This window comes from Dermacentor silvarum, chromosome 8 (genome assembly GCF_013339745.2).
Source record: "Dermacentor silvarum isolate Dsil-2018 chromosome 8, BIME_Dsil_1.4, whole genome shotgun sequence".
Classification (NCBI taxonomy): domain Eukaryota; kingdom Metazoa; phylum Arthropoda; class Arachnida; order Ixodida; family Ixodidae; genus Dermacentor; species Dermacentor silvarum.
Genome location: NC_051161.1, coordinates 89059796 through 89085077, shown reverse-complemented (window position 1 = coordinate 89085077; position 25282 = coordinate 89059796). Strand labels below are relative to the sequence as shown.

Below are 25282 nucleotides of genomic sequence, written 5' to 3'. Positions count from 1 at the left end.
AAACTGGTGGGATCACGGGACATTGACAGGTTCAGCGAGTTGAGTCAAAGGAAAAAGAGGGCTTGACATTTTGACTGAGGAAGAGAACAAGATTTAGTTTGAATTAATAATATGGCGCATGTGTATTAAAGGGAGCCAAAAATCATGCATAGCTATGGCAATATTTCTTTAGCAGCAGCACTAGCTTTCCAACAACTTAGTGTCGGTTACTGCAACTGGCAACAAGCAAGTAATTACTGCAGTCTGAACAACTGTTCCTGCCTGCTCATAGGGAAGATGGAACCAGGTTTTCTTCCAGAGTCACAAATGATGTCCTTTTTGTTGGTGACAAGTTCAGCCTCTCATAATTTCAAATAATGAAAGCACAGACCTTTTCGAAAGGAGTTTGGCTTGCCAAAGCGATTGTCACAGACACATCTTCATGTTCTTACAAGTACCCACAGTCAATAAACTAAGATTATAGGCAGTAGAGTACAGTAGGATGCTTGAGCTGTTACTGCGATTCACAGCCCCGCTATGCTTCAAGAGAATGTTCCCTGACAGCTGTGCGGTGGCAGCACAATCTGCACTGACATTTTACCGGTGCTGACTGTGCACCGCACTATGCCGAAGTGTTCTTCTGTATCTACAAGAGTGCTCAGCTACATTACAAAACCAACATGAATTGCTGTTCCAAGTATGTGTGCTTCATTGAATAGCCCCAGACACTGTTACACAAAGAAGCACTACAATTAAACCTCAATTTAATAAAGTCCATGGGACCTGAAAATTATTTAATTAAATTGTGAACTTCACGGCAGGTGCCAGGAGGTCCAAGGTGTTCATGAGAAAAAAGAACTACGGCAACTTCGCGACACCACACTCCTACGAAATACAACTAAGCTTGTGAATGAGCTAGCTTTACTTCTACATGGCTGATACCACTGGTACTCGTGAAAAATACTTTTGAAGAATGCTGGTGGCCACATTTCTTTTTTTTTTTTGCTACAGGGCCATCCCCCTGTCAGCGAGGGGGCGATGCAGAAATCTGAGGGGGGGGTCAGGACATCCGGACATCCCCCCTGGATCCGCGCCTGAAATAGTTATATCTTCTCTCAAGTATCCGCATCGGCATAAATGTAAGCTGTCTCAAAGAAAAGTGTATTTCTACAATCAAGGCAATTACGGCGCAATCCGAGATGAGCTAGGCCTTTTTTACCCCACGTTTGACGCAAAATGCAGTCGTCATGACGTCAGCGATGCATGGTTGCTTCTGAGATCGAAAGTCCTAACTTTGATTGAGCAACACATCCCATCGAAAATACTTAGCTCTAAGAGACGAAGGGACAAACCATGGATGACGCGTGAAATTCGCAGCATTATTAATAAAACGCGCCGCTTATTCGTTCGTTTTCGCAAGGTCAAATCAGTTGCCATCCTAAATAAAATTTCCGGACTTCAGTAGTCTTTCAAGAGCAAAATTCGTCAAGCCAAAAAAACTTTTTTTGAGGGTATGGAAGAGTCCATAAAAAATAACAGCAAATCAATTTGGAAATTTATTCAGAGTAATTGTAAAGAAGATATAGGTATACCGCATCTTCTTACGGTGGACGGAACTATTACGGACAATGAACACAAAGCTGTCGTCCTAAATAATTACTTCAAATCAGTGTTTCAGGCAGACTCGCCCGGAGATAGTGCCGTTTTGCCAGATGTTCACCAAGTAATGCAACCGATGGATGCAATTTCGCTCTCTGAAGAAGGAATCTTCCACCTCCTGAGCGCTATAAAGCCCAGCAAAGCAAACGGGCCAGACATGATACCTAACCGCGTTTTGAAGGAATGTGCACGCCCCATGAGTCGCCTTCTCCATCGTCTGTTCACACTTTCACTGAAAATGGCAACAGTTCCAGACGAATGGAAAGTTGCAAACGTTGTACCGGTTCATAAAGAAGGATCTAAAAATAATGTTGAACATTGCCGCCCAATTTCTCTGTTATGCGAAGCATCAAAAATATTGGAGCATATTTTGTATAGCAACATAGCTAAACATCTCAGTGAGCACAGCCATTTTTTCCAGAACCAGCATGGATTTCGCCAGGGCTTCTCCTGTGAGACACAACTGGTTGAATTCCATTTCGACCTTGTGTCCGCGATTGATAAAGGATCCGTGGTGGATTGCGTGTTCTTAGACTTCAGAAAAGCGTTCGACCAAGTCAGTCATCGTTGCTTATCCTACAAGATAGCCCACCTTGGTCTTCCTGAAAATGTGTTTAAATGGCTGGAAAGCTACCTTTCTTCTCGTAGTCAGCTTACCATTGTCAACGGTTCGAAATCATCATCAGTTCCTGTCACGTCTGACGTACCGCAAGGATCGGTGTTAGGCGCCTTGATGTTCTTAATCTTCATCAATGACATATCAGAAGGAATCACTTCGAAAATACGGTTGTATGCAGATGACTGCGTTGTTTATCGCTCAATTGACACTCCAGCTGATATCGAAATTCTTCAATCTGATCTGAATAAAATTTCTGAATGGTGTAGTACCTGGCGCATGGCTCTAAACACTACGAAATGCAATTACATTCGTTTCTCGAGAAAAAAGCTAGACTCGCCAAGCTCCTATGTTATCAACAATGTCAGTTTACCGCATGTAAAGGAGGCCAAGTACCTTGGTATATACTTTATGGATACCCTGTCCATAGAATGAACACATAATAAAAACCACAAATAAAGCCAACAGAACCCTTGCATTTTTTGCTCGCGCTTTCCATGCGTGCCCTGAAGGCGTGAAAAAGGTCCTGTACACGTCATACGTTCGTCCTATTCTCGACTACGCGACTGTACTCTGGGATCCTTATCAACAGAACATGATATATTTGCTGGAGCGCGTACAAAATCAAGCAGCCAGGTACATAGTCGGTGACTCTCGCCGCACAAGTAGCGTCACCGCTATGAAGACCAGATTGCAACTGCAGACTTTGAGCGATCGTAGACGGTATCTTAGGCTGAAGTTCTTTCATAATATTTTCCATGGGCGCTCTGGCATAGACAAAATGAACTACATGCTCGCACTACATTACATTTCGAATCGCCGCGACCATGCTTTTAAAGTTTGGGAGACAACTTCCAGAGGCAATTTGCTGAAGTATTCATTTTTTCGACGAACGGCATCTGAGTGGAACAGGCTTCCTAAAAATGTTGTAAGCATCGCATCTAATTCTCAGTGTTATAAGTGTGTTCAAGCTCTATAGCGCTGCTGTTACCTGATCTTGTACTTGTTTTGTTTTCTGTACTGTACTTATGTACTTGTTTTGTTTATACGGGTATCATACCTAGATACTAGCGATCTATTGCCTTTATTTACCTGCTTGTAAAGCCTTGTTTCGCTTGTGTGACACTGTGTTTGCATCCACAAATGTATAAATATGTCTATATCCCCCCCCCCCCCCCCCCCCGCTGTAATGCTCTTGGAGCGAATGCGGATTTTTGTAATAAATAAATAAAAAAAAAAAGAAGTGCAAGGAGCACCGGAGGCCAATGTCAACAATACCTCTAGTTGAAGTTTTTTTTTCCATACTCCCCAATTTGCCAAAAAATGTAAAATCTGCCAAATAGCTAAAGTTCAGTCATCATTTCAAAGGGTTCATGATGTTGTTAATAGAAGAATTCCAATAGAAGCGCATAACACTGTGTAGAACAGTTGTCATCAAATTTCCATACGTGCGGCAACAAAAGAGCTAAGCCAGAAAGGGGTGCTCACCCAACAAGTTGGTCTACTGCTCAGAATCTGTCAATGGAAATCACCAATAGGCAGCGTGCCTGCTGAGTTTGTCTTGTGTCCCTCCATGGGAGCGGCATACCTCAATAGGTATATGGTGTTTGTCACCTGAACTAAAACATGGCATAAAACCTTATTTTCTCCCCAATTTCCCCATATTCCCAAAACTTCACTAAATCGGGGAACACATGAGTTTACTTTCTTGTTTTGAGGTTTTCAGTGCGTTAGTCTCTATGAATATGTGTTGGGGAATTGGAACCACTACATTAAGTAGTGGTTCATTAAGTAGTAGCTGCATTGCTTCAGAAACGTTTAGTTAAATTCAGCTTTCACAGCAATGGCACCAACGTGAAGGGCGATGCCGCATACCTCCTTGGAGCCGAGCAGGTGTGAGGGCACATGCTCTAGGGCGAGCTGGTGCTCTTCCATGAGGCGGGCCGCCACCTGTTCATCTTTGGTGTGCCGCACCTCGTGCACTGCCTGCAGGTAGGCCAGGACGTCCCGAGCCTCATCCTCCACGCTGCCTCCTTCTGCTTCCCTCTCTTCCACCATCTTGATGGCTGCTGGAAGGCCGCGCGTCAGGTAGCGGAGCAGCACGTCGACACCTGCCAAAATGCCACACAGCAGAAAATTTTCCCATTCGATTTCAACTGGCACTTTGTAAACTATGCAAGCGCTAGCATGAACAGAAAGGGGATGCTTTTCGTGCATAAGCAAATCAGTTCTGTGGAAGGCCGCAAGGTGAAGGAAGCTTCAGGAAAGGTAAGAACTCCTTCACTTGAAACTGAAAAGCCTTACTTCTGAGGTATCGTATGGGCTTCTTACGTTGCTCCATGCTATTTTGGATAGATGACAACCTTTATTACCTTTCACACTCCTTGTGCACGCACAGAACACCCATTAATATGCAGGTATGTACAGGTAAAACCTCGTTAACTCGCTCTGATATCTTGAAATATTAGTTAAACTGAAATTTTTTTTCCGGCCGGGGTGTCAACCCATGTGCTTCTCACCTCTTCTATGGCAATTTTTTCGCGCCGGACTCCAGATATATTGAATTCTTTGAAAATACTAGGGGAAACGCAATGGGGTAGCATTGGTAGCGTCACTTGCACTTGGTTTTCACCTGGCAGCAGCTCAGTAGCTAAGCCAGAGGCGGTGCAGGGAATCGCTCCCCCGCTTATCTTTTCCCGTTCTTCTGTCTATCAACACTTGCATGCGCACTTGCTCAACTGCTTGTTGTGGCCTCACGCAGCAGCGGCGATCTGGGAGCCAGTCTTTTTTTCCCCCTTCTCATTTAGGATGCTGTCAGTGACGCATCAATGGGGTCAAGGCATATTGACCCTTTGAGGCACTGTGTACACAATTGTGTACGCCAAGGTTGTGCATCAAGAGCAAAGGCACTGACGAAAGTCATGACATTTAAAATGTGTCACATACATCTTAAAACTACTTCTGATATTCGAAATGTGCTGCAAGCTTGAATAACACATGCAAAATGCTTTAGTAAAACGAGTGGGAATGCAGACGGTTGGAGATTTTTACTCGGTGTGAGTATGTCGTATGCAGCGGGTTTCAATTATTCCATTGTTTTTCACAATTCGTTGCACCCGGCACAATATTCAAGTGGCTGGATAGGTATTTTTCAAGCCTGCTAGACATGAAATAGTTGACGTTCTCGTATCTGATTTTCCTGTACAAGTTTTCGTGTCGAACCCACATTCTCTAAACATGACAAAACACACTGAAGAATTCAAAATCCTTAATCAATTTTGCAGCTGTACAATTTTTATGATTTTGAAAAAGTTTTAAATCAACAGAATTTGTTGGTGCCTGAAAGGGCTAATCGTGACCTTGAGCAGGCAGGATCTCTTGGCATGAACTCTTGAGCAGGCATGATCAGCCCAAGCGCTGGGCCGGAAAGAACCCAGCACGCAAGTCCACAAGATTTAAGCAAGATCACGGCATAATAAGGATGCTCGCTTCATGCTTGCGCCACGGTGAAGCGTAAATGCCGCATCATTAGTAGGCGTCTGCTAAAGACATGACAATTGCACGTTTATGCAGTTCAGTTTCAGTTTTTGAAGTGAATTTGCCTGGAATTCATTACGATGCAGAAAGCAGCAGCATCAGCTTTATGGATGTCTGGAAGCGATTGTGTTCAGATGACTAGCTTCAAATATTGCATTAGGATCAATCGTCTGTCCCAAGCATGCTGTCTTGGCACAGTGTCAGTAATGTCACTGCGCATAGACGCTGACGTGTCTGGTTCTGATGCACGTGAAAGTGACCGAAAATATTACTGGTCAGCATTTTGGGAAGGCCTGGTCTATGCGCGGCCAGTGGCCTTATATTTTCGTGATTTTGCTGATCTCAAAATTTTTAGTGGTTTCTACAAGCTTCGAGTTGTGCGAACCTGCATCACACCCAATGACAGTGTGATGAGTGAAGTGCAAGAGGCCAAGTGCAGTGTTTGGTGAGAAGAAAATAAAGACGACTGCATGCGCATACATAGGCACGGTGCTTGGGAAAGGACGATGACGAAGAGCCAAGCACGAGGGCTCGCAGCAGAAGAAACAAAAGGTAAAGAAGCAAACCATGGGAAACCATGGAGCTCAAGTGAACCAACCAGTAAAACACACGGAGCTCTGAGACTAATGTGGAGAAACACAAAGCCACCAAGGAGAAAAAAACAACAAAAAAGAAAAAATAAAGTGCAGGGGCAGGGGTAGTTCCAAGAAGTGACCCACTGCAAAAAAACTTGCATTACAGACAGACAGCACATGTGCACAATGGCAGTGTACTAGGCAATAGAAAGCTTTCGCTTGTCTGTAAACGAATTGACCTTTATGAAATACTGGGCTACTGGAGCCATGAATGGCAGTAACCATGCAGGTAGCGACAACCTGGTTCAATCACAACACATTGAAACTCATTTTTATGTTGCGTCAGTATTAGTGTCAAGGAAAATCATAAAAGGATTGCATGCTAATGATTATGTCACTACTCGCGGTTTGCACCAATAGTTAAGTAGAATATGGTACGTCACTGCAATAATGGCTTTGTGTCCTCTCTGTTTAAACTCTGTACCACAAGGCGGCATTACCAGATTTGTTGCTGCGGTCCACCTCTCCATTAACCTGGTATTCCTTGATAAGATAAAACTCTCTACTTTCAGAGCTCTAAATGAGCAGTTGTCAAACTGTTGGGTCCGGCAACGACATGTACCTGAGTGTTGTGTTGGCAACCATGCCTGCCTGGACATGCTGGCAACGGGGGATGGAGTACAGTCAACGACAGATTTTCCGGACGCCCGCTTTTTTTCAGACAAGCTTGATAATTCGGACGCGTTCGTAGTACCGCCACGTACCCCATAGAGTCAATGTATAAGAACATCCGAAATTTCGGACGCAAAAAACCTTCACCGTCCGATTTTCTGGACTTTTTGCCATTACCGTAGGTCTAAAACGGCATTAATCGAAGCCACCACCGCTGCCATTTTGATTATCTCGCCGCCTCGAACTGGCGCTCTCGCACACAGATCCACTGGCAGCCGTAGCCACCACCGCGGCAACGCTACGCCTAGCTACATCGATGTACGCTACCAAGCTTCTTGCTGCTCAGTGCCGTGTTCTTCACTGAAACAATACGCTGCGTTTACCAATGGCACCAACTCCGCCTCTGTAATCTTTCGCGAATGGCTTCGAAGCTCGGAAAGCACGACGCGATGCATAATACCGGGTTCCAAAAGTCAGCTTCGCCTCAATACAGCAGCGTTACGCGGTAAAACATACACAAAGTACTGCGGTGAAGCATACCGAGAGTGGGAAGGGGCAATTGTTACGGGACACGGTATGCATTCCTTATCTATACACGCGTGTACCCACCATCTCCTATCACAGTAGGAGCACGGATACACCTATTAAGTTTACTGGCAGGCTTTTAGAACTATTTCGGATGTGCCTGTGGCGATTTGAGTCCTTGGGGGCAGTAAAAGGCATGCATTCATTTTTTCAGACTGCCCGATCTTTCGGACGTTCTCGTGGCCCCTAGGGAGTACAAAAAAATCAGATGTTGACTGTATACATAGCATAAGCTAACTGGGACAGCCATTTCTGTGCGGGCTGTGCACCATGCTGAGTGTTGCTGTAATAATGTAACTTATGTGCGCCAATAAGCCAGTGGGCTTCGCTAATAAAAGTTATAATAATGGCAATGAGGTTAAAGCAATTGAAGGAACCACTGAGATGGCAGCAACGATGCTGTCGACGTTAGGCATTGTGGGGGAGTTTGCACCAGGCACCAGTGACACAGAGTGGCCCTTGTACCATTGAGAGGCTCAAGTTCATATTCGCAGCAAATGATGTAACGATGGAGGAGAAGAAACATGCTGTGTTATGCATGGCGTGCAAGCCAGCGACATACACCGTCACCCGTTCTCTTTGTTCACTGGACCTGCCATCAGCCACAAATTACAAGGACATCATCACAAAGCTATTGGCGCACTTGCACCCCAAGCTGTCCACCATAGTGCAACGGACCCCGTTTGGCAAACTCGACAAGCGGCCAGGCGAGAGCATTGCTGACTACAGTAAAAGCTCGATGATACGATCACGGCTAATACGAATTTCCAGATGATACGAATTTTTCTGTGGTCCCGGCCGAGCCCCATTACTTTGCAACGTGCTAGAGAACGGTTGTTACGAATCAATTTTCAGCCTGCGTCGGTTGATACGAATAAACGCCGCCCCACCGACGGCCGCGAAAGAGAACAGCGTGCAGTCACGCGCTTTCTCTCCTTCTCTTTTGGTGCGGAGGGCGCGGCGCCGGACAGCGCGGACTCCGCAACTGGGCGCGAAGAGTTTTTAAGCGGTGGCGCTTTTGGTGCTCTTGTACTTTTCCTCCTTTTCTGCGAGCCGTCAGATGGAGTGGCTGCTGCGCTTCGGGCCGCGTTCTTCGTGTTTGCGCCATTTTGCCTAGTCGCAGCGAGCTATGTCTCGCAAGCGGAAAGCACTCTCCTTTAAAGAGAAATTAGACATTCTTCGAAAGGTCGATGAGGATCCCAAGAGAAAGCGGACGGAGAATTTCCTTCTCTCTCAAATTACAAGGTCGCCGTTTCCCGCATCGCGCCGCTGCGGCAGCAGCACAGAGGGAAGCAGCGGCGGAGGCGCAGTCGGGCCAACGAAACTGCCCACGCCCGCTCGCTTCCCGATAACGGCAGAAAACGAAACTTCAGGGGGTGGCTAAAATAAGCTGGCGCCAGCACGGCGGCGGGCGCGCACGGAGATGTGCCACGGAGATGTGCGCACGGAGTCGAAGGTGAGAGCTAGAGCTACGAGGGAGTTGAGAGGGAGGGCGAGGGGAGCCACCGAAGCGGCAGAGTTGACGCGGCCAAATCCGCTTCCCTGCCGCCCTCCTCCCTCACCTTCGACGGTCTCCGCGCGCACCCGTGTGCCGCGCCGCCCGCTCGCTCCCTGAAGCTTCGTTTTCTGTCGTTATCGGGAAGCGACCGTTAGCCGGCGTGAGCAGTTCGTGGCCCGAGCTTGCTATGCGCTTGCGCGCCGCGATATTTCCCGACTCGCACCGTTCGTGCATCGTGCTATGGTGCACGAATACTTCAAAAATACGTCCTTTTAATTCGAACAAATTTTCGGGCCCCTTCGAGTTCGAATTATCGAGATTCGACAGTAGTTTTAATTGTGTTTCGATGATACGATTTTCGGCTAATACGAATATTTTTCGTGACCCCGTGAGATTCGTATCATCGAGCTTTTACTGTACATCACTGGGCTTTGTCGACTGTCGGAGCTCTGCAACTTCGGCTCGACCTTGAACAGCATGACAGGTTGGCCTGCAGCCTCCGCGATTACACCTTGCAGTGACGCCTCCTTTCCGAGCCTGAGTTAACCTTAGTAGTGGCTCAGCACAAAGCAATAGCAGTGGAACATTGCCCACTGGGAAACCGAAAAGATTCAGATGGCGGCACCGGCCGAGCCTTGCCTCGTTCAGAAGGCAACGGCGGCGAAGCGAGATAGGGTGCCTGAGCAAGACGGCAATCAGCAGCCTAGCAGCAAGTGTTTTCGCTGCGGAGGGTGTCACGCGCCTGATACATGTTCATTTCAGCATGTGCAATGCTACTATTGCAAGCAGCGTGGACACATCGTGAAAACTTGTCCTTGGAAGGCTCAGTGTTCTTTGGCAACGCGCCGGACAGGTGACAGCAGACAAGCTAGTCAATGCCACGATGACGGGGCGACGGACATATACGGTGTTTTCCAGACAACAGCTGAAGAGCCTGCATTCCACGTCACAGAAGTTAATGGGCAACCGATCTAGATGGAAGTCGATTCCGAGAGCTGGGTGTTCCGTTCTCAACGAGGGAATTATGTGCAGACTGCAGGTGTTCAAGCATAAGCTACAGTTATGAGAGTTGTGACTTCGTACCTATAGCCAGCAAGAACTGAACGTGGTGCTAGGCTCAGTAACAGTCCAAGTCAACACTACAGTGGCAAGCAAAAGCATTGATGTCTTGTTGTGGTCAAGGGAGCAAGCATGAGCTTGCTATGTCACAACTGGTTTAAGGCTCTTGGGATCGAGCAGAAGGTTCATCAACTGGGAATGAACATGATGAGCCAGAGCCCCTCCGTCACTGGTGCTGAAAAAGCACTCAAAGGTTTTCCAACCTCTTCTGGGAAAGAGCCAAGGGCAATCTCTATGAGTAAAAATGCAACCAAATGTACAACCCAGATTTTGCAAGCCCTGGTCTGTTCGTTTTGCCCTGCTGCCACAGGTGGATAAGGCCCTGAATTAACATACAGTATTGGGCAAGGTACGCTTGAGCCTGTCCGACATTCACAGTGGGCCCCCCCCCGATAGCCCTCGTTGACAAAAAGCATGGCAGTATAAGAATTTGGGGGGACTACAAGAGTAGTTTGAATCCCATCACCTGCTTGGACACCTACTCTAGCTACGCCAGAGGAAGTCTTTGCAAAGCTGGCTGTTCCAATTGTCCAAGCTTGATTTTGATCAAGCATGCCAGCAGCTCGTTGACAAAGAAACAGCTGACTTTTGACAATGTTAACGCACTGAGGACTCTTCCGAATAATGCACCTACAGTTCGACGTAGCTGTCGCTGTTGCTATATTTTAGTGGTACAGTTGCCGACCGATCTTTCGGACCTCGTGGGGACCGAGAAATAGTCCGAAAAATCGAACAGTCCGAGAAACTTGTTCACCCCCAAAAATAAAATTTATTAGGCTTAGAGTAGCATAAAAAAAATCTAATAATGCCCTGCCTCACTCTAAACTTGAAGGCGATCGAACTTGCTTGGATTTGCGCAAGACTGACGTCGTCTCCGCATACAGACAACAAGACCTTCATGGTGTTGGCGATCCCCGTTGCTGGAGACCATGGAGATCGAAGAAACGAGCCCCGTTAATTCGCTCTCACGAAGGCAAAGGAGGTGGTGCCAATTACACAAATGCGAAGCTGCACGACCACACACAAAGATGCGATGTCTCCGAGACACATCTGCTCTGTGAACACACAATGTGCAAAATAGTAACCGCACCTTAAACGGGCATGGCCTCTGAGACCAGAGGATGGCACGTGCAGCGTGCGCCTTTCAATCTTGGAGGCTATAAAGCGGGCCACTGGAAGCCAATCCTGGGCAAACCAGTGGAAAATCCAACATGGAGGCCTCCACGATCGGGTAGTATGGCTCAAAACGAGCAGTTTAGTCCATAAAATCTAACATCTGGGCCTAAATTCGTCCGAAAAATCGGTTGCAAAAATGCATTAGCTCTATGAAAACCCTGACGGTGCATTTATAAAGTCTGGAATATCCAACGAGTCCGAATTTTCGGAGTCCGAAAAATTTGTCAATGACTGTACATAGAAGAGCTGCTTCAGGGTCTCGAGGGGGGCAGGTATGCAACCAACAAATGACAAGGTCAAGGCTCTGCATGATGCACCAGAGTCACGGTCCAAAAAGGAATTGCAAGCTTTCCTTGGAGCTCTGAACTCCTACAATAGATTCTTGCATGGAGCAGCACACACCCTGGAACCCTTGTATATAGGCTGCTTGACAAGAATAGCAGGTGGAAGTGGACAAAGCAAGAAGCGGACGCTTTTCAGCAGGCTAACCGGCTGCTACTACACGGGACCGTTACTTCAATGGTGGTGTCTGCTTATTTCAAGTTACTTCTGCATCTTCACAAGAAATAAGCTGTCTGTCTTAAGCAGGAGTAGAATAATCTATAATGAAAACTTTTCTGACATGATGAAAAAATTTCCAGGGTTGTCGTGTAACCCTTTAAAGGCCCAACCGCATGCACGCGATTTTCGAGCGACAGCGACAAGCGACGGCGACGAGCGACAGGTTTTGTCGTCGCGGAGGGCTATCCGTCGCTGTCGCTGGTCGTGTCGCCGGTTTCTGGCCAGCCAGAAAATATCGCTTGTCGCCCGGAAGTCAGCGCGACGACATCCGCTGGGGACAGCGATTGCACAACAACATGGCAGCAATCAGTCTGCCCGCTTCGATCTGAATTCGCTCTTGCAACTTGCTCTCTGCTGTGACAGCAAAAAATAAATAGTACAATCAGTCATCGCTTCACCTCATCGCTAGCTGAAGACTAAGTATCGGCGCTCTCTTGTCGTTATTATTGAGATCGGTTGTTTTGTTTTGACGCTGTTAGGCCTGAGACACCACCGAGAGCCGAGAAAGTGTTTTAAGTTTTACTCAACAGATGGCGCCACGGCACCTTACACTGGCGGCATGGGACGGAGCTCCACTGGGGATGCATGGGACGGATTTTCACTGGGGATGATAGCATATTTTAGCTAGGTCTAGATAAAAAACATTGACCTTTTGATAAAATTGAGATTTCTTTATGCGCGCAAGATAACAATTATTCGCACAACAATGTAAATCCGTCGCTACTCTTTTTCGCGATGTCGCGTTCATGTGGTTGCTCCACACCGCGACACGACAGCGCGACAGGGTGTGCCTGTCGCGTCGCTTGTCGCTGTCGCTTGAATATCGCGTGCATGCGGTTGGGCCTTAAGTGCCGTGGACAAGTGCTACTCTGTTACACTTTTTCTTCCAGAAAGTGCCAAGGATGAGTGTCTCGTCCACGCGTTTGGGCGCTCATTCTAAGTGGCAGTAACCGGCCGTGTTCGTCCGATCCATTTTGACATTCTGGCGAGTTCTCAGTCTGGCTGCTAGGGGGCCTATGGACTTTGTTCGTTCGGCAGAGATTTAAAAAATGACAGCTGTCAGTCGCGTGTTGCTGCCCCCTAAAAGATGCACATTCTTTAAAAGCAGACATTACTCATCTGAGGGCACCGCAAATTATAAACTTTATCCCATACACGGCAGGTAAATAACGTCCTACAAAGCGGTGTGCTGTCTGTTTCAAAGGTTGGAGCAACACTAGCAATAAAGTCTGCAAAGAAATACGCTTTTCCGGTGCAAGGAGTGTCGTGCGAGACTGACTTGTACTGTTTTCAGATCTCTCATACGAAAGCAACATTCTAATCCTCCAATACCACTACCCAAGAACTTCGACTTTTCGCATTTGCAACCCTTTGTCAACAAATGTTCGCTCTAAAATGTACCTGTAGCATTGAGCGGTTAAGACAGAACTGAAATCCTATCAACTGAATTTCTGGTCAACATTTCGTATTCTCAGATACAAGTTGTGAATTCACTACACCCATGTTATATATATTTTGAATCTTCAAAACAATTGCTATCCATACGTGCAACATAAAAGAAATTCATTTTCTGAATGCATTTTGGGATTTTTTTCTTGGCGCCAACTTAAAGGGTTAAGGAGATGCCATCTCTCATCAAAGATTTTGATTTTTGCTCAGAGTACATATAGCATGCACTAAAATCACCACAGAAACTGAAGCACAGGAGTTGCATAAGCTCAGCGTTTAGTGCGTCAAGACTGCGACTGTACATTGCGGCAGTGGAATAAGGTCAATCCAAGTTTGTGACAACCGCAGGCGAACCGTCAAAAACCAATGGACTGAAAAACCCCATATGCAACCTGTTACTCATCGAAACGAAATGAGCTAGTCGAAATGAGCTAGTTGAAACGAGACAACACCATGCTCTTTGAAACTTGAGTGTGCCAGTGATGCAGACCACCAAATTTGTCAAATGTAGCCCATTTTGGCTCAAAAGAAAATGAAGGGCGAGCTGCATACCTGGCTTCTGCTGGGTTGGTCTTACATGTGCAAGCCGCAGCAGATCGGCGTGCGTCCACCGGTGGCGCCGCACTACACGCGTTGTCTGCACTGCCAGCTCCCGGGCATTGCTGTACTCTATAGCCGAGTACCAGTGGGCCACAGCTCGGCGGTGGGCGCGGCCCCAGCCCGTCCCCTCGCTCACCTGCTCCAGATAGCGGGTAACCGCAAAAAGCAGAGTAGGGGGCTTGCACACCTGCAGGTGAACAAGTGGCTGTCAGATACCAGTCTGGACCGGTTTGTGAGTACAGGGTAAGTAACAGGCTCATGACTGCAGCCTATGTGGCTCTTGCACCACCTGCCACATCATCACTGGGGCAGTGCAGACTGTTGCTGAGCAGAAAATCACATGTTTAGTTCTCAGATGCGATGGCCATGTTCCAGCAGAGGTGGGACGTAAAGAGGCCAATGAGCCGAGATCTCACGTGGCAGGTATTCTCGTAAAGTTTCCTACAAGAATTCGAAAAGAGAACTTTGGCACTGCAATTGTTTGTTCCACTACCTTGGGAATTCTGGGTAGTACATAGATTTCTTGAATCTTCAAGCTTGCGGCATTACTTATTACGCTCTATCTTTCTAAGTTATCATGCAATTGTATTCCTCTAAATGCATGACGGCAGTAAGTTTCTGGACATTTGCATAATCATCGTGATTCATTGCATGTCCAATGCAATACTTTGTTCAAAATGGTGAATTCGCAAAGTCACAAAGCTGTTTGAAGCAAGAAGAATAAAGTTCAGACAAATCCATGTATCACACTGTGCAATATTCACATGGTGCCTGAACTGCCACACTTGAGATCCGTTTAGCAATTTTCGTAAGAAATTCTATGGCTATTCCGGACATTGCCGAATTCTGCTATATTGTCCAGTGAGCCATTTTCCCAGCTCTGATTGGCTCAGAGGGCAGCTATGCCTCATTCAAAATGTCAACATGATGGAATATGACAGAGCTTGGAATAACACCGCCAAGTGCAAAGAATAAAAGGCACACTAAAGAGAAACTCTTAATAATTTTATGACAACAGTCTTCTTCTAGAACTATTTTTGTGAACTTCACAGGTGATAAGCCAATTGTTAGAAAATAAAATGAAGGTCAAAGTTCAATTTTTTTAAAATTTCACACCGAAACACCAGCAACAGTGCGTCAGTGTTTTGCCACAGATTTGAAAGTATTTTTTCCGTATTTGGGATGTTGGAGCTCAGTGGAAGTTCTTGGAACTTGCCAAGCTCTGTCTTTGTCTCTTAGAATACACTATAGTCAATATTTATCTTTACTGATAAAACGTTAATGGAGGCTGAGCCATCGGCATCAAAATCTACGATGTGGGAATTTCAAGGCGGTGTTGCCACACGCCTTTAGTTTTTGTTCTTTACTGGCTTATTAGGCCTCTTCTCACGGCAAGTGTGGCTTTACTGGCATTGTAGAAGGGCGATTTACTAAGTGTCCCTTTAAATGGACAGAGATAAACTTTTGGAAAACTGCAAAAAAAAAAAAGTTTTTGGAGAACTGTGGCCACATCAGTGTTTGTGAGTCATACGTTCGAAACCAAGATATGCGAGCGTAATACCGAATGTAAGGAAGCATATGAGAGAAGCCGAAATCAGCTTTGTCGACACAATAGTCGTGCTGGTCAGGCATTCAGCACTGCTCAAATGTTTGTGCATAATGTAGACAAGCATGTGCCGACCAGTTTTATACACTCTGATCCTTTTACTGACCAAGCCAAATTTCCAATTCAATTTCTGTGCAGTTCCTATTCAGGCAGTACTGGTACTACTTCCCAGCATGAGCTGATGGCACTTTTAGCAAACAAGTATGAAAAAAAAAACTTTTGCACTTGTATGCCAATCTTAGCCACTCACACATCAAACATAGAGAATCAGTATGAGAGAGTCCTCCCACCCACCCCGAGGAAATACTAGCGGTCTGTTTCGCCAGTGCCCAAACATCTACACAAGACTTCGCAAACACCCCCGCTTTGCTATATCCGGTCAAATTCCTTCACTACACCCAAGATTTATGCTGCACCAGCTCTACTAATGCCGGCGTCTAGTATGTCCATTCCAATTTCCTGGAAGGGCTGTGTTGCTGGATGCTCTTAGCGATAGCTCATTAGCGACGCCAGCATCCGGATGCGCATATTCGCCGATGCGCTGGTCCTATGGCCGCCTCTGGGCTCTGATGCAGGCTGCATCACTGGTAGTTTTTTGATTGACACTTTATAGCGATTGCAGGCTTTCATTGGCTTTCACTGGTCTTTACTGCCACCACCACACAAGAACCGCATTGGAACTTAACAGCTGCTCTGTTAAAGTACTTGCATATGCTACCATTCAATGAGAGCGGCTTCTAGCTGTTTCACCATTCAACCTTGCTGGTGAAAAGGTAGTTCTGCTTTTGACATTACTTTCTTCACATGTAACCTGCAATGAAAACAGCAGTAATGCTAATATAACAGACAACAAAGTAGCGTTCCTTTTTAAACAAGAAGTACATTTATTACAGCTGAATTAAGAGATTTCGTTTCATCTTTTCAGTGGACAGCAAGGTTTTAGTGCGAGGTATAAAATAAATTCTCTGGTTTTCTGTTCCAGAACCACGATCTGATTACAAGGCATGCAAATGAGGCAAATTATGGCCCTGCTTCGCACTTCTCCGATGGAACCATACTAGTTCCCTCTCTCTTATCTAAGCTTGGAACTACTGGAGAGGCCATTGAACCTTGTATTACTATGAGGCCAGCATACCAAGTATATCAAAACATACGCAAGTACCCCCCCAGCTGCCAAATTCTAGTTGCAAAAACTACTTTACTTCTTTTTCTACGATGCTCCTTCGTGATAACGATGTAACGGAAACACACACACTGAAGCAGTAGCCAGCTTGGTCCTCCGCAGCTGCCTACAAACACATTTTTGAAAGAACAAGGATTTTGCAGAGAGTGCTTGCCTCCGGGAAAAACGTGTAAGCAGCTGCCTTGGTCGGTCGATGGTCCGAGGCTGCACAGAGTGCCAGCGAATATGCTATGGCCTCCGGGCATGCTGACTGCCAATGAGAATTCTGATTGGATTGCAGAACGAGGCGCAGCTGCTCTATCACCAAGTAGGCCATCGGTCCCTCAACCATCGCATGAACTGTCGGTGCAGACTCGCTCGAAAACTTGGCCCCAGCTCCGCCCACTCCGCCGGCGTGGTAGCGGCCGCCCTCAAGGCCCGTGCGAAGGAAGCGCCGAAGCCGAATCAGGCTGTCGCTGAGGCTGCTGCCCATTGCCAAGGAGACCTGCACGCAACAGTGAACATTGACCGCAGACTGCTTGTTTCTGAGGCGAACTGCAGGGCTGGACAGAGTGGTTATCTTTTAATTTTTATTTTAACAGTTGAACCTGGTTACAACAAGGTTCAATAATTTGCTATATATTCGGCATTCATTATAAGCATATATTCGCTACACACCGATATTAGTGAGAAATATTTTATATTTACTTTGTTATGTCTGTGTTTGTTATATCAAGGTTTGACTACTATTTCCATATCTCCTTCAGTCACAAACTATGATAGAATGTCGATGAAGGTGCCAAAGTTTGTGGGATGCGCAACTCTCACCCGTCCCCTGATGTTTTCCCCGCATAGCTCGCGTCTCCTGTAATCCGGCTTCTCCGCGTGGCCAAGCGCCGGCGGCGGTCGTAGTGGTTGCGGCGTATTGCGACAGATAGCACGAGTGTCGCGATGCTAACGCTACTGAACGGCGGGGTGACTTGGGAGCAAAAGGTCGAAGGCGCTGCCTCTTCGGGTTGGGATCGGCGACGGACATGCACCAACGCTTCGCACGTGTGCCAGCCCGCTTTGCGGGACCGTCTAGCGAGGCTAGGAGCAGGACACCGGTATGGACGAACACGGATTGTTCGAACGCGCCACCGTTTGCGTGACCATACACGTGAACGACTAGGCGATGGTGTCATAGCATGGGGCGAACATATTCGCTCACTATCCAGTCGCGGTGAGTCGGACTTCCTTGATTTGTCGCGCGCCCACGTGAATGTTCTATGGGTAGTAATTCGGCTAGCATGCCAAAGTGTATGAAAGGTGCAATACATGCCCTTTTCATTGTTTGCACTACTGTGTTGTCGTTCCTTTGTCCCAAGAGCACGTGTGAGACCCCACAAGTTACATAATCTTATTCCAAGGAACTGCCGACTCAACTGAAAAAATGTCAAAGTGGTAGGATTATCCCCTGTGCATTTTCTTGTGAGTACTCATAACTACAGAGCAATTAAACCTTGATTTAATGCACAGTAATTTATGCCACATTTCACCATAAAAGTCAATGATGTACCAGCTCAAAAAACATGCAAAAGTGAAATAGAGGCCACAGGCATTAGGATGAAGAAAACTATTGCTTCACCACTGTTCTGACAGAACATGGCATGTCGAACCTTCCGTCAAACATGGTATTGTCTACAGTAAAGTAGTCGTGTGTGTAGCAATACTCTGCACACTGCAGGGAATTGAAGCCACATTAGGCAACCAAAAAATTCAATTTACTCAGTTTCTCTACTGAGTATTCAAACACAAGTAAAAAGCAGAAATGCTTTAATGAAACAACTGCTAAACCAACGTGAATGAAGTTTGTCATATTTGAGAGGAAAAGTTAAATTACAGTGACTCTAAGAAACAGAATTTTTTTTATTTAGTGCCTGAAAAATTTTTTAACAAAGAATTCTCCAAAATTGGCAAGTTAAAAAAAAAAAAAATTGAAGCACGAAGTTGACATCCGTAACTCTGCGCCAAGAACAGATATCGCAGTTCTTGCAAACTGCATTTGTTAAAGCAGGGGTTCCCAAACATTTTGGCATTAGAGAAATCCACCTGCCTTGCCGGAATTGCGTGAACTGTACAAATAATTTACAAACAAATTCTAGCACTGCAACAAAGCTTAAAAATTTCTGAAATGTTGCTGAAGTGTCTGGTGAAATAAATTGTACCAAACAACATTTCCCAAGAAGGCCTTTCTCGTACACTGGAGAACAAAGTCAAGAGGAACACTGATGTATTCATCATATAGCACATTTTGGAGACAAATATATACAGAAACTCATGCTAGCCTCAGGATTCCCACAACAAGGCTTATATGCTCGGAGAACTGCTTCAACTTCACAATCACAACATGCATCCTAATGTTACCAATGGGATAGCCCATCAGTTAAACTTGAAAAAGCATATTGCTATATAAATACTTCCTGATAATCTGCCACAGCTACTAATGTGTCGCCAAGAAAAAGTGCCCCTTTCTTCGACCATTTCTTCAATCCATAAAGAATTTGTCTTCACTAGAGCAGGTGGCATTTACTGTCACACCCCTATGCATACATTTGGTCCCATTTTTGTCTGCACTGTCTACAAACAATCTTTTTCCTCTAAGGTCTCAATTTGTGAAGACAAAGTTTAAGAATAAGTAAATTTTAGGTGAAGAGAAAAAATAAAAGCGATGCAGCTTTTTTTTTTTTGCTAACTTGCAGCCGTGCGTGCACATCACAAGGGGGCACTTATGTTGTGCGTCCCTTGCTTTGTCTATAGTATTTTGAAGCTCTCCAAATTTCGATACAGGGATGGCTCCCAGACATCTCGAAAACACTGTCAAATAACCATCAAATCAAACATTTGAATCAGTAGCAAGTGAACAGTTGAGCGAATGGCAAGCACATTTAAGAGAATGCAAAATGCCTGCAGCGTGGGTTGCAACAGTAACATTCTCTAAGGCAGCCAATTAGAGGAACCCTTGCCCTTCATCCATAGATATTTCAATAGCATTTCAATCAACAACCAACCAAGGCTTGATTAGCTTAAATATTCAAATGCTGGGGGTGTTTCATTCAACGCAAATTAAGTTTTACGTCGTGCTAACAGCGTACAGATGGGATTCCTGACGATAAATGCTTTTAAGGTGATTGAGGGTGAAAGCAATGCAATGATTTCTCGCCTAACGGATGAAAAACTAAGCTCTCGTAAAAGCCAACAGTTGTTCGTTGGATTTTTTTCTCAGACCACAGTAAAAGGGAAGTTCCGCATCCCTACATAAAAGAAAATGTAATCGTGCAGTCGTTAAAGAAGAAATCTTGCAGAATGATCTTGTTCAGCAAGCCGTTTAGAAAAGTCATCAATTCCTGGGCAAATTAATACTCCTGCATGCTCGCAATTAAGCAGCCTAATTGCCTTCCTCCAATAAAAACCATCCTCACCTATACTAATGTTCTTAATTATAGAATGAATGTCAGCTCCAGAAGAGCGACAGATGCAAAATTACAGCACAAACATTACAAGGAAGGTTTACATTTATGCCACTGAATTGCTCACATGATATCGAGAAGGAATCAATATGCATGTCAGGAGCATGCAGTATTATAAAAAGGAGCATGCCAGGAAGAAGCCACAAGTATTAGCTTCCAATGCTAGCTTGGAAATAGCACATTCTATTCGAGATATTATGAACACACACTGTAGGTCTGAATACTATTGGCTTGCGGACTTTTAACCCTTTGCAGTCCGAAACTTTTACCCACTTTCCGGCTGTTCCGGTCTGAAACTATTTTGCCAGTTTGTGGCGCCGCTAACAAAACCACCAACTGGGGAAGAAAAACTCACAGGATATTTATTTTTTTCTCTTGCATTCTGCAGGCAACTCCTCTACCGATATTTGAGCAGCGTGTGATACCGCTCGAAGCATTCTCCTGGGTGCAGGCCAGTGTTGTTACTGCAGGTTTTGCAGAAAAACAGTTTCCCTCCTGCCTCCGTTTGTTTTTAGATCGCTACAAGTGGCACAGTCCTTACTGCTTCGGCCTGGGATCTTGTAGATGAAATGGCTCCTCCTATCTAGCCTTTCGTCGCACTCCTTCCGCGCAGACAGGCCTCGCTTTTTGGCTCTAGCCCTCACGTCACCCACCGGCTGTAGGATGAGGTTGCGGCGGTACTGCAGGTGTTGCTGTTCTTTCTCACCATGATTCTGCAGCTGTGTGCGCCTCAAAATAAAGCTATTGACAATGGAAACCCCTAGAAGCTTTCACTAAGTGCAGCAACGTAAAACGCACGTGGTGAAAATGCGGTCATGCTTGTCAGCGAACCGCGCGAACGTGTGGTTGTGCGCGCAAGTGAGGACGCTCTGATATCCAGAAGCCGTGCCTAGTGCAAAAAGAAGTAAACTTCAACAAAGTTTATTATCCCTCAAGAGATGGTGCATCATGTGTACAAAGAATGCGCATGAATCGCCGTGAGAAAAACCGCGAAATTTAACCCCCGAACACCCTTGTCGGGCGGTGCCCGACAGCGGAATGCTACGGCCGTGTTGCGTTGTCGGGCCCGACAACGGACCGCAAAGCGTTAAAGCTTTAATCTGTAACTAGATTCCAAACGTATTGAGGTCACCAACAATATTCAAGGGAAGAAGTGCAACAATTGAGCATTTTCAAGAGTACTGCAAATGCATACGTTTTTTACAGCATTTGATATTTCTTTCTCATGAGCCCGAAAACATCTGGCACTGCAATGAAGGGATACTAATGACCAACCATTAAAGGGGCCTTGAACCACCCTTCAGGCTTAGTCCGCGGGTAGCATACGCTGCTGTGAACATCTCAGTAAAGTTTTGCTGTTGTAGGCGGTACGTGGAGCTTGCAAGCGGAGCGCGAAGTTACCTTTCTCTCAAATGCTCTCGTTTCAACAGAAGCCAGGATGAGTCTGTGTGGTTTATTACGTAATAAAGCACATTCCAATACGCGGCTGCTATTGGTCACTGCGGTCGGCTATACCGTGGCCACCGCGGGGTGCCGCCAGGAGTCTACTGGCTAAGCGCACTGCGGCTCGCTGAAGACAACCGCGTTTTGCTTACGTTCAGTGCGTCGAAGGCACCAAAATTTGAAGTCGTGGCGTTTACGCTAACTCGCTGCGGACAATCACATTTGGCTTACATTTAGTGCATCGTAGGCATCAAAGTCGGAAGTCCTGGCGTCTACGTTAACATCCAAAATTAAATTTGAACTGTGCGCCACGGTGACATTTCGAAGACGGAGCCTTCGAAATGTGACCGTGGCCCCGTTCATAGCCTTCGCAGCGCAAGGCATTGAAGGAGGAAGGGGAGCACAGCGGAGGCCGTGTTTGATTGCCAATAACTGCACTTCTGCTGAACGCATTGAAGTACCCTTTGCGGCAAAGTATTTCTGAAATAGCCTATTTTCACTTCAAATGTCTTTCTTCACTTTGATAAAAATTGGTTCAGGGCCCCTTTAATCTGTTTCAATCTATAAGGTATTCCTTCAACATTCTCTCTGCAGGAGCTTCTCACAGCAGGAGTGACCTTATTGTTTATTCCATATAATTCTCATCAGAGGTAAGGGTCATTATAGCAACAATGTGGTCATGGTGTCATGTAAATGTGGCATGCATGAAGAACACTTAAGTTGTCACAAAATACAAGCGTGGAAACAGCTTCCATGTTGACACTGGCAGCAAGGTTCTCTATTTTTGTGACCTAGCTTCAAATGATATTTGTTTTCTAGCAGCTGAATGCATGCATGTGTGTCCTAATAGTTGACTGTAATATATAGTCTCATTATTTACAAGATGTTTGATTTGTATTAAACTGGATCGCAGGTACAATAATCCTGGCATCATCCACTGGTTCACTCACTAGGATCACCTTTATTTTGGGGGGGTGCAAATATTCAAAATTTCGAATACGAACCGAATAGTCCCTTGCGATTAGATTCGAGAATTCGGTATTCGAGGTCGACGAATATTTGTTTATTTTGAATATTGTCGTGGTACAGCACCAAGAGAAGACAGGGAGACATTCTTCAAGAACAGCAGGACAACATGTTCAAGCAAAACAGAACAGAGACATGTCTCCTTCGCCGTCAGCCAAAATCCCACTGACCCACTAGACGGAGTCCGTTAATGTTCCCATCGTTGTTGTTGTCTGCCTAGAGCACACGCGTCATTTGTCCCTCCCAAGAAGAGCATCGTCCCGATGCTATCCCAGAAATGTCACTTCCGGAAGTGAGGGTCTCTCACATAGTCATTCGCTCAATGATTTCATGTGTACAACATGCACAAGTTCAGGACGGTGTGGACGGCGCCGCGTACAGTTCGGACTATCGGGGACGACCTCGTAGGTGACATCACTGAGTCGCCGCAATACTCGATATGGGCCGAAGTATCGCTGTAACAGCTTCTCGGAGAGGCCTCGTTTCCGTATGGGTGTCCAAACCTACACTCCGTCACTGACTTCATAGGTTACGGTTCTACAGTGAGCATCATAGCGGCCTGCGTCATAGTCTTGCTGCTGGCAGATCTGCAAGCGCGCGAGCTGCCGAGCCTCTTCGGTGCGTTGCGTAAACACACCCCCCCCCTGGCGTCCATGTCGTCAAATTCGTGTGGAAGCATTGCATCCAACATCGTTCGTACATCCCAGCCATGAACAAGGGTGAACGGAGTCATGCGCGTTGTCTCTTGTTTCACCGGGTTGTACGCAAACGTGATATAAGGGAGGATGTCATCCCAATTTTAACGTGATAGCGTTTGGGGCCCCGTGTCGCAGAAAATTCGGTGTCGGCATTGGCGCCCGCGGCCGAGAAAATCGTCCCCAACCACATTTAGGTATGTCACACCATTCTATCATTAATGTTGCTCATACCTTGTCTTGCATTCTTGGCAAAGCTATTCCTCAGAATTTTGAGAATGACAATCCACAAACAAATGTCATAAAACAAAACACCCACAGCGCATGCCTTTTATGTTAAATCTTCTAAGACTGAAATATTAAAAGTGCGAAACAAATACGGAAACCTCAAAAATGATGTAATTTCTTTGGCGCGGTTGTGCATTATTTCCGGGATCGGCCCCTGCAAGAGGCTGTGTTTCCACCAGAAAGCTTGCCTATGTGCATAGCGTTCGCCACCAGTGTTTGCCAGTAACCATTACGGTTGCATAAGCTGCAGTCGTCGAGAACCATGAGTAGCAGTCAGGGATCTTTGAATGCTATCGCGTTCCACTCTTAAAAGCGAAGCTTAAGCATCCTCCCAATTTTTATGTTCGACATCCACGTACATTGAAAGCATGTCTTCAATCGTTTTGTTTAGGCGCTCTCTCAGTCCGTTGGTTTGTGAATGGTAGGCGGTCGACTTCCAATGAGCAGTTAAACTTAGCAGCACAAGATATATCTAAAAGTGCAGCCGTGAATGCGGTTCCTCTGTTGGTGATTATGATGCTTGTGGCTCCGTGTCGCAACACGACATTGTCAATGAAAAAGCGCGCCACCTCGGCTGCTGTGCCTATCTGGATGGCCTTTGTTTCAGCATAATGTGTCAGATAGTAGGTTGCAACGAGAACAAAGCGATTCCCTGCAGTAGAAGTAGGTCCAAGATATCCATTCCAATTTGATCAAACGGTGTTCGAGGAACCTGGACAGGTTGTAGGAGGCCGGCTGGTTTCGTTGGAGGTGACTTGCACCTCTGGCAGTCGAGACAAGTGCGAACGTGATGTTTCACGGCCGTGGCAAGTCTCGGCCAGTAGTAGCTTTGCCGCACTCTGCTCAATGTTTGCGTGCAGCCTAAGTGACCAGAAGTCACCTCGTTGTGACAGGTTTGAAGTACTGCCGAGCAAAGAGCTGCAGGAATGATGAGCAGATAGGGGGACCCGGTCGAAGAAAAGTTTCTTTTCTAAAGGACTTTGGCCTGTAAACAAAATGATGACAGTCCTCTTGGGAACACTCTAGGTGCTTTCGCAGACCTTCCCTCTAAGTAATTGATTAGTACAAGCAACTCTGTGTCGTCCCATTGTTGATGGCAGCTGTGTTCAGAACACAAAGAAATGCTATATCTTCTTCTTCCCCCCCCCCCCCCCCCCCCAATGGAGAAGCAGACTCTATCGGCGATCGAGACAGGCAGTCAAAATCCGTATGTCGCTTTCCCGACTTGTACATGACCGTCATGTCAAACTCTAGTAGCCTTAGGCTCCAACGTGCCAATCGTTCAGACGGATCTTTAAGGTTCGTCAACCAAGATGAATGATGCTCGCTGAGAACATTGAAAGGGCGGCCATACAAATATGGGCGAAATTTCATAACCGCCCATACCACGGCAAGGCCACCTTTCTCAGTCGTGGAATAATTAGCCTCTGTGCGTGAGAGTGTTCTGCTTGCGTAGGCAATCACTCTTTCCGTGTCCTCCTGCCACTGCACAAGAACAGCTCCCAAGCCAACATTGCTGGCAACCTG

The 25282-nt window shown here is 46.1% G+C and overlaps 1 protein-coding gene across 1 annotated transcript in view; it reads right to left on the bottom strand.

The window, feature by feature from the left end:
- Nucleotides 1–25282, bottom strand: part of LOC119461549 (RNA-binding protein Ro60-like) — a 78196-nt gene that overhangs the window by 48944 nt on the left and 3970 nt on the right. The window contains exons 2-4 of the mRNA XM_037722891.2: nt 16970–17299; nt 13979–14213; nt 4130–4365 (exon numbers count right to left, since the gene is read on the bottom strand). Coding sequence (XP_037578819.1) covers nt 4130–4365; nt 13979–14213; nt 16970–17287 — 789 coding nt within the window. The 5' untranslated portion in view covers nt 17288–17299. The remainder of the gene's footprint in view (nt 1–4129; nt 4366–13978; nt 14214–16969; nt 17300–25282) is intronic.